Source organism: Urocampus carinirostris, chromosome 3, assembly GCF_059441175.1.
Source record: "Urocampus carinirostris isolate Australia breed hairy pipefish chromosome 3, RoL_Ucar_1.0, whole genome shotgun sequence".
NCBI classification, from domain to species: domain Eukaryota; kingdom Metazoa; phylum Chordata; class Actinopteri; order Syngnathiformes; family Syngnathidae; genus Urocampus; species Urocampus carinirostris.
The window spans coordinates 60,860,336-60,876,249 of NC_142351.1; the positions used below are offsets into that span (position 1 = coordinate 60,860,336).

A 15,914-nucleotide genomic window follows, 5' to 3' on the forward strand; every position below is an offset into this window, starting at 1 on the left:
CAGGGTGTCCCCTGCCCACTGCCCCGAGAGGGCTGGGATGGGCTCCAGCCCCCCCGCGACCCTAATGAGGATAAGCGGTACGGCTAATGAGATGAGATGAGATATATATATGTGTAACCGCCGTGTACCTGTCCCACCAAAGATCCACATTCACGCTGGACTGGATGATGAGGTTTTTATTACAGTTGCTGCAAATGAATGAGTCACAACACAACACGTGGTAAGCTTCTCTGTTGGCTTTGATCTTGTTGACAGTGCGCTGTTAGACTCCCCAAAAGATATTAAAGAGCTTTCTTTTCAGTTTACATAAAATACATTTTAGAATATCAACCATCACAATACATTTTTACATCCATTTTAACAAGATACTATTAACAAGAGATCGTATAGTGTTTTTTTAACGTATACAATGAATTCAACGTATTTTTCTTTAAACTGAATTTTAACCAACATCATCCTTTTTTTATATATGGGAAAATAGAAATAATAATAATGAGTACAAAGAACGTGTACAATTTACCTGCAGATGAATGAGTCACAACACAACACGTGGTAAGCTTCTCTGCTGGCTTTGATCTCTATGAGGGGAATTAGCATTTTAGCACAACATGCAACGTCCGGCAAAGCTAACATAAAAGGCAACAGAAACAAAACGAAAATAAATCCAAACAGCGTGGATGGATGGTGTTAAGAGTGCACTGCAGGAAAAGAGGTCTAAATGTAGTGGAAGCTAGAGCTCTTGTTGGTGATAGGAATGAGTGGAGAGGTCTTGTTAAAGGATAGTGGGATGTTTAGATGTGTTGTAAGGGATGGGCAGGCCACCTGTATGATGCGGCCAGGGTAAACCAGTGAAAGCTGTCAGGCCTTGCTGTTGAACAGAAGAGTGTGTTGTGTCACCCTGACCCGAGTGACATGTCCGCTTTCTTGTGTCCTGTTTCATCTGGGGGGACGAAAGCATGACCAACTTGGGTGCTGAGGTGCTTAACTTCTTTGGGTGTTTGGGCATTTGGGTTGGCCATGGTCCCAAAACATTTTGTGCGTGTTTTTTGCTACTTTTTTCCTTTTTAAATTTTCTTTGTTTTTGTATGTGTTTGTCTTGCTGTCGGTCACCCTTCTCGAGGGATATGACCAGGGTGGATATAGGTATATATATATATATATATATATATATATATATATATATATATATATATATATATATATATATATATATATATATATATATATATATATATATATATATACAAATAAAACATCAGAAATTATTTAATGATGAAAATCACAATAAAGTGCCAGATGTTTGCTCCAATACTGTGAGAGGGGTAATTGCTAAATTACTGCAAAATGGTTAAATCAACATTTTCATGTAATCGGATAACTTGTATTTTTCTATACCAGAGTTCTTTAAAAACACTTACATGGCATGACACTGCACAAATTTGTCTATTGTTTGGAAAATGTGAGATGAGGCCTAGAGGGTTTTAGGTAAACAGAACATACAAGCATTGTCAGAAATGTTTCAGGGTTTTCAGGGTTATAATTAATAGTGCTGCACATTAGACCTGTGCTGGTGAAAATTAAAAAAATTGCTTTGTTGCAGCTATACACGTTTGTTTTTCCTTAGCAGTCTGCACAGCGCACTTTTGTTTATTTCATAAACATTGAAATGATCCCAAATTGTGGCCATTAAGACCTCTTTGCACTCATCTAGGTTTGGCATGACGGATGAGTGGTTACCGTGCAGCCTCACAAGGCGGAGGTCCAGGGTTCAATTCCAGCTAACACTGCCTCCCCATGCAGTTTGCATGTTCTCCCACATCGGTATGATAGTTAATGTATCTTTGCCTAGTATTCAAATCAATGTTTTGACTTTTTACTGAATTATTTTTGTACCACTAAGAGGCACTGAATATTAAACATCTTCCCTTCAAAATGGTCTTGTGAAAGAATTTTCAAACCTTCGAGATTTTTTAATAAAGTGTGCAGTGCCTCAAAAAAGGTAAAGAAACACTAATCTAGGACACCTACTCAACGTTATTTGTATATTTCCTTCCTCCCAAATACATGATTTATATGATTAACTCATCAGCAACCAGCCAATCAAAGATTAAGATATTTTGAATTAGGCACATTAAAAAATGAACCAAACCATGCCTGTCAAGTCAAGTTTAGTCATGTTTATTTGCATGGCTTGTAGGGTAAACTTATGCAGGCTGGAAAGTTACAAAATAGCAAACACAAATTGGTATGATTGATAAAATGATTTAAAAGTCTGCGTTTTTTTACAAATGAAAATGTAAACCTGAGTATGGGAACTTAGCTGTTAGATTGCATATATATGACAAAAAGAAGATAAAGCTTCTTTAAAATTCTGCAAAGACACCATGAGCCTATTGTTTTAAAACGTTGTATGTTTTCGTATTGCCTAAAACAGCGCGTCCGTGACCTTTATTGTAAAGGTGGAGTCGGTGACTACAAAATATTATATTTGATGACGCCGTCTTCTGGCTAAAATCATTATTGCAGCCTCTTTGTGTTTGCTGTTAAAAACGTAATATTGGAATATAATATTGTGAATGTGCTTAATTGCTGTTGAGATTGTCATGATTGTTTTCTGTTTTTAGTGTCAATAAATTTGTTCAAACCAAAAAAAAAAAGTGTGGGTGGTTGTTCAAACCTCACATTGTTTGTAGCAAGGCTTTGATGCTAAGTCTTTAAGGAGTACGGCTTTGACCGATTACTGTACTTGTAATGAGCACAGATTTTTGCAATCTGGAGATGGAATAAGAGCTTGCTCTGTCCACTCCACGCATCGGCCCGGTATTGCAGTACCTCCGGGAACGGTGCATTCGCAATGATCGCAGCAAGGCTTTAGGGCTAGGACCTTAGCTTGGCCTTTTGGCTGGGAGTAAGAGTACCGGCTCCTTGGCTTTGTAGCGTATTATGAACTGACTGATAACGGATAATGAATAACGAAGATAGAACAATAACCCTTAAAAACTCCAAAACCCCCTTTTTTTGTGCATGCACGTACGTGACATTCTTAAACACGATCGAATAAACTCATTTTTTGTATCTCTTGTTTAGCATTTGGACTGTATTTGAACCAGTCCTTTTCTACTGTGTTCGACTTAGAATAAAAGATAACCACTGTAGCATGCGCAGGTCCGTAGGCCCGCAAACGCACATAACGCGCATTGTGTAGGGCATCAAGTGCCCTGGAGGGCACCAAAAGAACTCAGGGTCGTGGAAAAAAGTGTTGTGTTGAATGTAATTAATATGCACTAATGTGGTTAAACAATACAAAAGCAGCAAAAACGAAATTTCCCGAGAAAATTGGTGTATCTGCTTTGTGCTCCGGCCTATCTACAGTCTCATAGTGCCCCTCTCCCCTGTGCGAACATGGCATCAAACTGCAACAAGAGTCTGGAGCGGAGAAAGGGAAGAAAACATAAACAAGAAACAAGATGAGGGTCACGCAATGTTAAAAAAAAAACTCATTATTGTACTGTGTTTCCACACCCATTTGGCAGGCTGTTTGATTTAAAAGGCGCACTCTCCTTGGTTCAAATTATTTTTTGTCGGCTCATATGTGACCGCTCCGGTTCACTTGCCTATTAGATGCGAGTCCAGGCGGCCGCCTTTAATACCAAAAGAAGTGTGCGCATTTAAAAAAAAAAAAAAAAAAAAGCACAGGGAACGAAACTGAGTTTGATTGTGGTTTAACCAAGTATTTATCACAAAGTAAAACACCAGAATACAACAAAATTGTAAAAAAAAAATTAAAAAATAAAACAATTTGGTTATTACATCTTAAAAAAAGCCCTAAAACTTCAGATAGTGGATGATAATGTTAGGCAGATAGTGAAAAGTGTCACTTGGGGGCGTGCTTTCACTGTCAGGTTAAGTTTTGGATCGATAAAGTGTCAAGTCAAGTAATTTTTATTTGTATAGCGCTTACTCACAAAGAGTTTAAAAGGGCTGCACAGGTCATTGCAAACCACAGACTATTACAGACTATTATCACACCACCCCCTGATCAAAAACCTACATGAGGGCAAGGAAAAACTCAAAAACCTCAACATGAGGAAAATGAAGAAACCTTGAGAAGGGACCGCACATGTGGTAATCCCCCTTTCCAGGATGACCAGGCTCAATGGATGTTGCAATAACAAATAATACACAGATATTGTCAACAAAAAATATAGGTTATTCATATGCTATAGAGTAGAAGTGTGTTTTAAGCTTAGATTTAAACATTTCCACTGAGGTTGCAGATCCAATCTCAGGGGGAAGAGCATTCCACAGCACCGGTGCCCGGATGGAGAACACTCTCGAACCTGCGGAACTCTTCTTGGCTCTTGGGATCACTAGTAGACCAGCGTTTTCAGAACAAAGGCTCCGGACCGGAACATAGGGGGAAATTAAATCTGAAAGATATGAGGGATTACGAATTAATTTGTTGTCAATTTAAAATATTATTTTAACAGCACAAAACTAAACAAATATCATATAAGGCTTGTTAAAACAATAGCGTACAAAGACAACAAATTCAAACTTCCTCACCTTATTAATCCAAAATGAACTAAATAAAACTAATAATTTAATTATTGTGTTTTTTGATAGTTTTATGTAAATAAACATATTTCACTGAGAAATTCATTTTATCTTTTTTGTTGTGATGGGGTGGGCACCAGGGGTCAGCAATAAATGATTGGTGAAAAATTAATGCCATTAATTGCGAACAATTAATGGAATGGTTGCTTTAACTCATAAATCCATTTATTGCAAAATTTAAATAATGATCAATTATTGCGACCCATTAATTGCGAAAATATTTGGGTTTTTTGTTATTCGATTGCGTCAACGAACGTGCAAATTTTCACGCCGCGCGAGCATTTCCTATGCGGTCAAGGTCACATACACGCACAATCGGGACAGTGCATGCATACGCGTAAGCTACCGTGTTTCCCCCATTATAAGACCCACCCTGAATATAAGGCCCAGCTTTTTATGAGAAATGAAATTCAACCTTCCTGCAAATAAGAGGCTCATATTACCTATGAAAACCGTAGATATCAACGTTATTTAACAACGGCAATGCTTTTCTAAGAAATTTTTAGCGAAAATTTATTACTTTTGCACATATTTTTATTTCAAAACCTCAATTTTTGACGATGATTTTGAAGTAAGGCCGGCCTTATATTCGGGGAAACACGGTAGCTGTACGTACGTAGTGTGGTTGCAAAGCAGCTTTTTATTGGTCGGGACAAAATCGGGCTTGTTGATTGGCTCACGTTTTGCCTCAAGCACGTACGTCGTGGATGCACATACGCACACGTTGTACACCACTACTACTACGCTGTATTGATTGTAATCTTCGCACGGTTATGGGACCGAAGGAAAAAATGGTTAGAGAGTACTTCACGCAGATTGATGTCGTCAACGGCAAATGGCGCTGCTCATGTGGCGCCGAGCGCATCCAACGGCGCAACACCGGTTGGAGCAATTAAATTACCAATTAATGGCTAGAAATCCAATAAATACCCATTAATTGGCTTTGCCGCGAAAAAATTAACATTAATTTTTTCGCACTTAATTTTTTTTTTTTTTTTCCAAAAATCAATTACTGATGACCCCTGGTGGGCACCATAAAGCGTTTGTGCTTAGAGCACCCAAATAGCTAGTAATGGCCCTGAGCACACACGTAAAATCATTCTCCTCTTTCCTTTACCTCCTCTTCTCCAGCATAAGACGCTCTGTGGTCAGTACACAGAGGGTAAAAGAAAAGCAGATAGGTGAGCTGGATTTTTTTTTTTTTTTACAAAAGCTATTTGAACTCAGTTGGGCATTAACATATAATAGAGAAAAAAAAATTCTACCATCAACTTTTTAAGGACACCTCAAACCACGCACCCCACCTGTACGCAAAGATACATTGATATGGACTTCCTTAATGTTCTGAGGTTAATAAATAGTAGTCATCAAATACCACTACCGTGGGTATTTAGCTAGTGGTGCCTAGCTCTGGCGACATAAAATGGGCATATTTAAAAATCCAAGTTATTCATCTCTTGTGCTATGCATTGATTCGCATTCTGAGCATTGTCTCACAGGTCGCATAAAATAATGTTGCGTGCCACATTTGCTCCGCAGGCCATTAGTTTGACACCTACCCTAGAGCAGTGTTTCTCAACTAGTGTGCCAAGAGACCTTGTCTAGTGCGTCGCATTAAACTGCGCCATTTTTAGGTTAAAAATAGTCAATTCCAGAATTGTACCACAGTGACCACAAATTGTATATTAAAAATCCTTCAATTTAGCAATAAGATAGATAGATATTGAAGAAAAGAACATAAATATGAATAATTTACAAACATTTTCTAATGACGGTGTGCCGCGTGATTTATTAATGGATCCAAAAAGGTTGAGAAACACTGCCTTGGAGTATTTATAACCTCATTCTATCAAATGTCTATAATTAGACTCATCAAGCGTATGAGACTTTTGTCATACAAAAGTAATAGTTTTATTCAAATCTAATTAATAGAAATCAAGGTAAGAGCGTAACGAAATATTAGGAAAGTGCCGTCATGTTATCCGATGGACTGGGGGTCACTTGCCCCTCTCAACCCACGCAAAGAAATTACAGCGAGCTTCAGGGTTTGCGGCATGCCCTTGAGGGCGAGCGCACACAAAAAACTGTCGGCCGGCGTTGGGCCCGTCCTTCTTGACAGTGCGGAGAACGCAAGGTTCGCCGTGACCCCTGCAGGGGGGTGGAGGAGGCGGTCCACAGAGAACTGACTTCCAAAATTCCGGAAAAGACACTTTCTCACCACTTGATTCACGTGTCGGTGTGCTTAAACGTTCACTTTGCGTCACCTCGTCCCACGTGGTCTCACGAAGCTCAGTCCCGACATTTGGCTTGAGATCGTTCCGTTTTGGAGAGTTGATGGAATTGTTTGAGGACCCGAGTGCGGTTTCGTTTTTAGGTTTAAAAAAGGCAAGAAGGTTGCCTTGTGGTTTTATGGTAGAACCCATTTTGCCCTTTTTGCTGGTCTGCTTTACAGATTCTGTCCTGATGGTTCTCTTTGTGCTCGAAATGTTTATATTTTCCCTCCTTTCCGCTTCTTCCTGAGATCCAGGCAGCGCTACCTTGGACGCTGCTCGATGTGACATCTGGTCCAGCTTGACCAGAAATCGTGAAAGTTTCTGCTGCTTGCCGGCAAATTCAGGCAGGTGGCAGGTTGCAATGGCTGGTGGTTTAGAGTTGGGCAGCAAAGTGCAGCGCAGCGTCCCCCATACAGGACAGTGATCCGAGCCCTCCATCTCCGCCATTATGTTGGACGCTGTGAACTGCTCTGTCACCAGCTGCTCGTCGGCAAAGATGTAATCGATGCGCGTGCCGTAGTTGGTGCGGCGAGCCCCCGTTAGAGTGGACCAGCATGTGAAGGCACCGGTGCGAACCGGGTGGAAATAACGAAATGTGTCGACAAATTTGCCACTGCGGGAACTTTCTCCTGACGCCGGCGCGTGGTCATCCCGCAAAAAGTAATCTAGCCATTTCCTGCCTGGGTTGTCCTCGAAGTCCTCCTGGGGGTAGAAAGAACAGTCATTACTGTCATTGATACAGGATTTTTCCATTAAAATTCAAGACATTTTAAAAACATTTTTAAGACAATATCCAATGAAATTTAAGACCGCTCGTATCTCACACTTATTCTGGCATACATTTTGGAAACAATACCAAAGGATCTGTCAGAATAATTAAGAATGACTGCATAAAACCAGGCCAAGTAACAATTCCCAACACAAAATTGCTTCAGCGACAAAGGCTGGTTCGAGACTGACTGTACTTTAAGAAAAATGAAAAATAATTTAATGACACAACGTTACATATGTTTGTTAATTAGTTAGTTGACTATTCTTGCACTATGACTATTTTTGCAACAAATGCATATTGCACAAACCCTTACGATACCAACTGTATGTAACATCCTACATTTCTTGTGTAAATTATAACTATAACCTAATCCTCCTTGTTTCATAACCTTATCTTCTCTGTTCCTTTATCTTCTTGGGTTTTTTACCTCACTGTGAATGTGTAAAACTGGAGTGTCATGCCCAATTTCGTTGTCACAATATGTTAACCCATTTTGTAACAATGACAATAAAGGTATATTCTATTCTATTCTCATCTCATTAGCTACACCGCTTATCCTCAGTAGTGTCGCAGGGGTGCTGGAGCCCATCCCAGCAATCAACAGGCAGTGGGCAGGGGACACCCTGAACTGGTTGCCAGCCAATCGCAGTCTATTCTATTCTATTATAGTTATTAGCTCTATCACACAGATAAGACAGGGAAAAAATAAGACATTTGAGTTATATTCAAAACTTGTAAACAAAATTTTAAGGCCGTAGTTTGAGGATATAAAATGTAAGACTTTTCAGGTGTGTTCAAGTGTGGTTGTACGTATCAATATAGGACATGGCACTCCAGGGTAAATGTTGTGGCCTCTTCCACCAGAGGTTGCCTAATGGCTTTGGAATTGGGACAGGTGTGTCCAATCACCACACGCCTTTCCCTAATTACCCCAATCCTTCATAAGGACATTTTGGACACAGCTCATTGTCAGGACATCATGTTGTTATTTTGTGTTGACCCAAACGCAGGAAGCAGGGCAAGTTCCTCAAAAACGATGGTATTTGATTATAAAATAATCAACAAAGTAACTAACAATTGGTCAATGATCAACTAAACCATCAAAACCAGAAAATAAAAACCAAACTTCAGAAACAAGGATGAGTCTGGGAAAAGGTGATAGCTGTATTGATAATGTAAAATGGATGATGGTGGAAGAGGAAGAGGGTGGAATAGACCCCAACAGTAAACATGTAATAAAGACTTTACAGAAAAAAAAGAAATCACTGTCATAAAAATAGACAGCAATATTTACAATGTATTGCTTGGACTGACCCAAGTTATAATAATAGTGCAATGAAAAAATAAAACAAAGCATCATTAAATAGCGCACCAACAGGAGCAGCAACAAAAATACAAAGGAGAGAAACAGTGTGAACACAACACACCTAGCTTTACAGCAAACAATTCTTTGACAAAAATTAAACAAATGAAAAGAAAAGAAAAAAGCTCTGGCTGGTTTGTTAAGAGTGGTAGAAGTTTGCTGTTGAATTTTAAATAAAGGAAAATTACAAATAACAAGTAGCTTAACCTAATCAAGATCCATTGAGCGTGTACCTATTTAACAATGCAAATGTTTATGGACATGTTAATAAATACAAGCCATGTGAGGCTCAAAAGTTATTTTATCAGTTCACCAACAAATGTTGACAAAATGTATAACAATACTTGCATGTACAGTTTACTGATTCTACGACAATGAGTGTAAAACTCTGTGCTTCTGTGACGATATTATACAGCAAATGGTGTGCATTGTAATTAACACAAAAACTGAAAGTCACAGGGAGAACCGTCCCGTGAAATGGCAGTACCGTAATCCTTTGTTTATCGCGTTTAATGGGAACCAGGACCACCTGCCATGTGCCAAAATCTGCCAAGTGGCCCCCGATAACCCCCACACATGTTTTATATGTGCTCTGCCAGCCCTGCTTGCAGCAATAGTCATCCGGGGATAATGAACTGCGGCCACAGAACGAAAAAAGATCTGCCACACATGACACAAATACGCTCTCTGAGCAATGGCCAACTGGGAGTAACGGATCAGTCATAACACTGCAGTTTTTATTTTTGGCAGGCCACAATGACTTCACTTCAGCGGCCTAAACTGTTAAGAAAATGCCCTCTACTGGCTCCTGCTCTCAGAATTAATCGACCGGGGATAATGGATTGTGACCACAACCGTGCATTTCCATTTAGGCAAGCCAGAACTGCATGCTTCTCGAAAAGTGCCTTCTGCCGGTTCGAGCTTGCAGCAAGATGCGATTGGGTATAATGGATCGAGGCCATATGAGCAGTGTTCTCGTTTGCCCGCGTCCCTACGTCCTAGACGCATTATTTTCGCTGGGGGTGCATCGTGTCAAATCAACGTGCGTCCCCGGGATGCAACTTTTTTGAGACGAAATTGTCATTATAATTTTTTAACAAAGATTTACCGCACTCCAATCTTTTCATGAGGCAGATCCGCCATTGTTTTTTTGATCTCGCAGTCCGAGTTTTCATCTGCACGCCGATCTCCAGTTGCAATTGTGTAGTGAAAGTCAGTTTCTTTTTAGAGAACCGGCTTTTTCGGCTCAACTCATTTAAGAGAGCCGGCTCTCAAACGGCTCACTTGCTTTGATGCATTATATTACGAATGATTATGTTGTATAAATAAGTTAAGAAAAAAGTATAAAAGGAGAAAATGAAAAAAGACAGGTTTGTAGTGATCCCTTTTAATCAGTCTATTACGAACAATAATTTAATGCAGAAAATGAATTAATAATTTGAATAAGAAAATGTATTATTCTACTTAATTACATTTGCATGTATTTTTTCCTTCTACAGTGAACATCCAAGCGACTTCATTTTTTAACTTTTTTTATAATAACCCTGATTCATGTCGAGCAACTCAGTGTCTCACAACAAAATGTTCATTAACAATATATATATTTGATATAAGGAAACACATGTACAATATAACATGTTAAACTACATAAATAAACATGTTTGAAAAGAAAATGATTTTTTTGTATTTTGTTAGGGAAAATACGACAGTTTGTAAGGGCATGGAGCACACTATATTTTGGGGACCCATAGATTCTTGAGCATGCGAGTCCCCATCACTTTTCAGAGGTAAAATGAACACTGTATGAGTGCAGATAGTTTCAGTCGAAATACAGTAACGGCGAAAAAAAGAGCCGCTATACCTGACAAAAGTTTCTTCTGTTGGGGATAATAAATTTCAGCCGCACAAGTGCGGTTTAATTTTTGTGGATAGAATGGCAAAAAAGAGCTGCCTTGCCAGACAAAAATGTGTTCAACCAACCCCTGCCCGCAGCAATCGGAGATAATGGAGCAATCAAAGATAATGGATCACGGAATATATTTCAACCTGCTATGCACTGTGGCCACGAAGTGCAAGGTAGTGAGGGATTAGAATGGTCCTCAATTATTTTCTGTCACGACGCCATCCAAGAAGAAATCCTCTCGCGCCCCCCGAACCATCGGTTTTTAAAGTGATCACATAATATTGGCGGGGACAAAAAACAATTGCTCGATATTGATTCATGCAAAGTCTACGCCTCATTATCGGATTGGGTTGTAATGCCTTGAAGTGACAGCTTGATTTGTTTGGCTTCTTGCTGTCAGCTGCCAACATTATTAACAAAGCAAGCGACTGGTCTTTTCTCGTCTCCCTGCGTGGTCGCAGCAAAGTGCTACAGACGCTTCAAACTTCCTCGTCTTAGCTTTCAGGAGGAGACTTTTGTCTCTTTACCCAGTCTCTCTTAGCCTGTCTCCTCATCCTTGTTAAATATTTTTTTCACTTCATACTAAATGCCTATACTCTGTGATATATGCACGGCGTAGAGGTTAAAAGTAAACAAAACACTAACAATGACAGCGCCACTGCTACTTAGTGTAGTTGAGGTACAATTACACTTGATTCTGGGTAAGTAAAAAAAAAAATAAAGCTCCCCAATGTGAAACGCGCCCACCTTCATGAAGCCTCCCTTTGTTGAGTGTTGTGATTTATTTTTCTCTATTCCCAGATTTTACAGGCTTTGACTTAATGGATATTCACTCTCTTTTCAACTACATACTTACAATAACATTTGGGTCACAGTGGTCTATTGGTCGATGAGAAGTATTTACATCCCCTAAAACGATTACAGAGCTAGAAAACAAAACACTGAAATTAGATATGTAGAAAAGTGAGGTCAATGAAAGCAAGAAGCCCACTAACCTCCCGCTTTTCAGTAAAGCCTCAGCTCGAGCCTGAAGCAGCCTGTAGAACCGCATTTTGAACTCTTTTCGCTCTGGCTTTTCTGGGTCGGCTCTCGGACAGTAAACATTTATCACAGACACAGTTTGGATTTTGTTCACACACCTGCCAGGAAAGACAACAACTCTGAATATAAAGTGAAGTGCATTTTCAAGAGTTTACATTCTTACTGTATTCTGTGTTGTGTGATGACAGCTCGCCCTTCGTTATCCAAAAGTTGCAATTCCTCATCTGTGAACTGAGAATAGTTGCCGTAACAACCAACAGCGCCCTCGTGATTGGTTAAGAGACCGGTGAGACCTTCCTCAGCAGCAAATGGCGTAGCACTGTCCTTACAATAAGTGGCTACACCTATTTCCCCCCAAAAAAAAACAAAAAAAAAAACATGGGGTTGCTCATCGAATACAATGTTTTTAACCGATGTGCCGGGGGCACACTAGTGTGCCATAAGACTTTAGTGTGCTGCAGGAAATTGCAAAAAAACATGCCTTTGCTCAGTATCTTAGTTTTCTAACCAACTAACGTACAAGTAACCAACATTCATCCATATCAGTTAGGGGCAGCAGATCATGAAATGATCTGCATTTATATAGCACTTTACATTGTGCTTCACATTTCCCAATAGCGGCCGTGATCTGTGCAGCCATGTAAGGCGCTAACCTGCTTATTGGGGGTAATTGGGGGTTCAATGTCTTACCCACTTCGACATATAACACGGACAAGCCGGGATTCGAACTGGGATCCCTTAATCCTAAGACGATCGCTCTGCCTCCTGAGCTACTGCCGCCCCCGGCACTTACATTTATTTATATCATGCTGATTTTTTTGGCTTACCCTTGCCTTTATGTAGGTTTCAGATGAGGAGGTGTAATGGTGGTCTGTGCAGCCCTTCAATGTTCTTTGTGATTAAGTGTACTATAAATAAATGTGGCTTGGCTTTTTATAATGTATATATACGTATCTGCTCATGTAATATATATATATATATATATATATATATATATATATATATCGGAGCCTTATCCCCCTAGGAGGAGGTGGCTAGAGTCAAGAACACATTCACATTTCTGACTCTTTCCGGGAGTTTTGATACAGAGGAGGGGATTCCCAGCCCCCTCGCTCAACCCAACTGATGTGTTGGGAGTCATTAGGTGACCAAACCCCCCAATTCCAAGCCTTAATGCCGAGCGCCAAGCAGGGAGGCAATGAATAGCAATGTTATAGTCTAAGGTATGACCCGGCCGATGCTTGAACCAGCAACCTCCCAGTCTCAGGGCGGGCGCCCTACCCCAAAGCCACCGAGCTGTTGTAGTATTGGGAAATATATTAAAGAATTGTTTTGATGATATTTAATATTGAACTGTCAAAAATTGATAAAATGAGATAAATTAAATATATTGTACACAATTTTACTGATTTTAATTAGTATTTTCTTAATTTAAAAAAAAGACCTCAAAAGTTAGAAAGCAGTGAAGAAAAATCTACCGGCAGATATTTTTTGTTCATTTTAATCACTATTGTTTTTTTTTTTACTAAAACAAAATGAAACTACCGTAGTAACCAAAATAAATATTAATAGCTTTCCTGAGCCAAAGTGAATATAAATGCTAATAAAAACTTGATACTGTAAATTTAGACAATACGATAATCTAACTTTAAAAAAAAGGAAACAAACATGCAACTGTCATTGAGATTTTTTTTAAACATTTTCAACGTTCAGTGTGCCTTGACATTTTTCAGTGAAAAAAAACAATGTGCCTTGTCTCAAAAAAATGTTGGGGGGAAAATGATCTCATGAGTCTTTTGAGCTATTAGGTAGATACCAGTTGAAGCCAGACAATAGATTGAAAAACGTCATCAAAACAAATCAGGGGCAAGCTTAAAGCCCCAGTTTAATATTTGACCACTAGATGGCACTGTTGTTGAATGTGAACGAAAACCACAGCATATCGTCACGTCATATTGTCAGATATAAAAAAATTGTGAATATGCTTGATGGCTGTGTTTTGCTGCTGTTGGTGTCGGTGGATTTGTTCAGACCGAGGACAATCGACTTTGGCCTGGACGGATCTATTGACACTAACAAAGATGTTATATAATGAAATTGTGAATATGTTTGATTTTCGAGAAGGTTTGTTCAAACCTCACTTTGTGTTTGCTGTTAAAAACGTAATATTGGAATATAATATTGTGAATGTGCTTAATTGCTGTTGAGATTGTCATGATTGTTTTCTGTTTTTAGTGTCAATAAATTTGTTCAAACCAAAAAAAAAAAGCAGCAAGACAACAGACAGACACAATGCCGACTTAAGATATGGATTTCACTATCTAAAAGGAATGCAAGTTTCTCGATGTAAGATTATTTAGTAAAAATTAACCTTGGTATGATACTTCATGTGTTTTTGCCTGATATTCAAATCAATGTTTTTGTACCATTAGGAGGCACTAAATGTTACATACTGTCCCCTTAGGAAAACACACCAGAATAGCCACTGCGTCCTCGACTGAAGCTGAAATATGAGTTATAGTCATCAACAATGGCAGTCCTTTCGTCGAGCAGATCTCCTACGAAGGATTACAATTAATAAAACAGAATTGCATTTTCTCTTTCAACGCTTTTCTTGCGAGTTCTCCACTTACTAGTCACCTTGGTCTCTTGCACGCATATAATGTCCGCGTCCAGTGTATCAAGCGTATTTTTTATTCCATTTCCAAACGTCCGTATGCCGTTTATATTCCACGTTACTACCTTCATCGTGCCTATATATCAGCATGCACCAATAATACGCAAACAGCTCAACAATTTTGGTAATAGTGAAGGCATGGAGTGTTTTTGCGCGCACCCGGAAGTACCGAGGAAGGGAGACGAACCAGGCGGAAGTGTATTTCTTAATAAGAATTTTTTAAAAAGAATAATTATGTAACCCCACGTGTACAGAAAGAAAAGCAACAAATTCAAAAACACACAAACCCACTACTCACAAGTAGCTATAGAAACAAAATATACCTACTCTTTGGCCAGAACCTACGCAGACGGACCGCCATATTACATGGGGAATCGTGCGTCGATTCCCTCGTCCATTATGTTCATTATCTGCGGGGGTGCTGGCATTGGGCAGGGGACACACTGAACTGGTTGCCAACCAGTCACAGGGCACACAGAGACCGACAACTCACTCGCTCATTCACACCTAGGGACAATTTTGGACCAACCTGACATGCATGTTTGTGGAATGTGGGAGGAAACTGGAGTGCCAGGACGAAACCCACGCAAGCACGGGGGTAACATGCAAACTTGGCACAGGAAGGATGGTGGCAAACCACTCATCCGCCGTGCCACTTTGGCTCCCTCGGTTTTAATCCAAATAATTACACGCATGGGCGTAACCAGCCAGTTTTGGGTGGTGCTCAATCACCCCCAAATTCAACCCCTAAAATTATAGCACTTTGAAAACCCTATTTTCTTTAACAGAGAACAGGATAAGCTAAATAATGATGAAAACGATAGATAAAAGAGATAAAAAAGTCAAATTAACCAAAAATGTGAATAACACAGTGTTGGAAATATGCTACTGCCTTTAAATGGTTCAGTCCATTTGATTCCTAGCACAGCTCTCGCCACCCTACCCGCTCCTCTTTCTGAATTAAACAGTGTTTAATAGATTGCATCACTGTCTAATGAATTCCATACTTCTTCTGTATGTGTATGTGAACTCTATTAGAAATACATATGAGTAAAAACTGGGCATGGGGTAGTAATAGTCTCTCTGCTAACCACAGGATGTAATGTGTTTCTTTTCAATTCCTTCTTTTTTTCTTCTTCTTGTTACCTGTGTTTTTTAACACCTGTTTCAGTTGCACTTCTAAAAGCAGCGACATCTAGTGGTCAAATTCTAAACATATACATTTTAAACTAAATTCAAAACACTTCTATTAATTAGCTTTGTCTTCA

At 39.4% G+C, this 15,914-nt stretch overlaps 1 protein-coding gene and 1 pseudogene across 3 annotated transcripts; one reads left to right on the top strand and one right to left on the bottom strand.

The window, feature by feature from the left end:
* Positions 1 to 2,736: 2,736 nt before the first annotated feature.
* On the top strand, positions 2,737 to 2,854 carry LOC148370313 (U2 spliceosomal RNA; annotated as a pseudogene).
* A 3,644-nt stretch (positions 2,855 to 6,498) lies between these two features.
* Positions 6,499 to 15,267, bottom strand: apex2 (apurinic/apyrimidinic endodeoxyribonuclease 2). Of its 3 annotated transcripts, none has more exons than XM_088330093.1 (6): positions 14,603 to 14,835; positions 14,444 to 14,527; positions 12,133 to 12,313; positions 11,924 to 12,067; positions 11,785 to 11,854; positions 6,499 to 7,592 (listed from the first exon to the last, which is right to left on the bottom strand). In XM_088330093.1, the coding sequence occupies exons 1-6, from the start codon at positions 14,715 to 14,717 to the stop codon at positions 6,615 to 6,617; spliced, it is 1,572 nt and encodes a 523-aa protein (XP_088186219.1). In that variant the 5' UTR covers positions 14,718 to 14,835; the 3' UTR covers positions 6,499 to 6,614. The 3 variants fall into 3 exon arrangements, with proteins under 3 accessions (XP_088186219.1, XP_088186221.1, XP_088186222.1); XM_088330095.1 differs by having other exon boundaries at positions 14,610 to 14,799; XM_088330096.1 differs by lacking the exons at positions 14,444 to 14,527; positions 14,603 to 14,835 and adding an exon at positions 14,974 to 15,267.
* Positions 15,268 to 15,914: the final 647 nt, after the last annotated feature.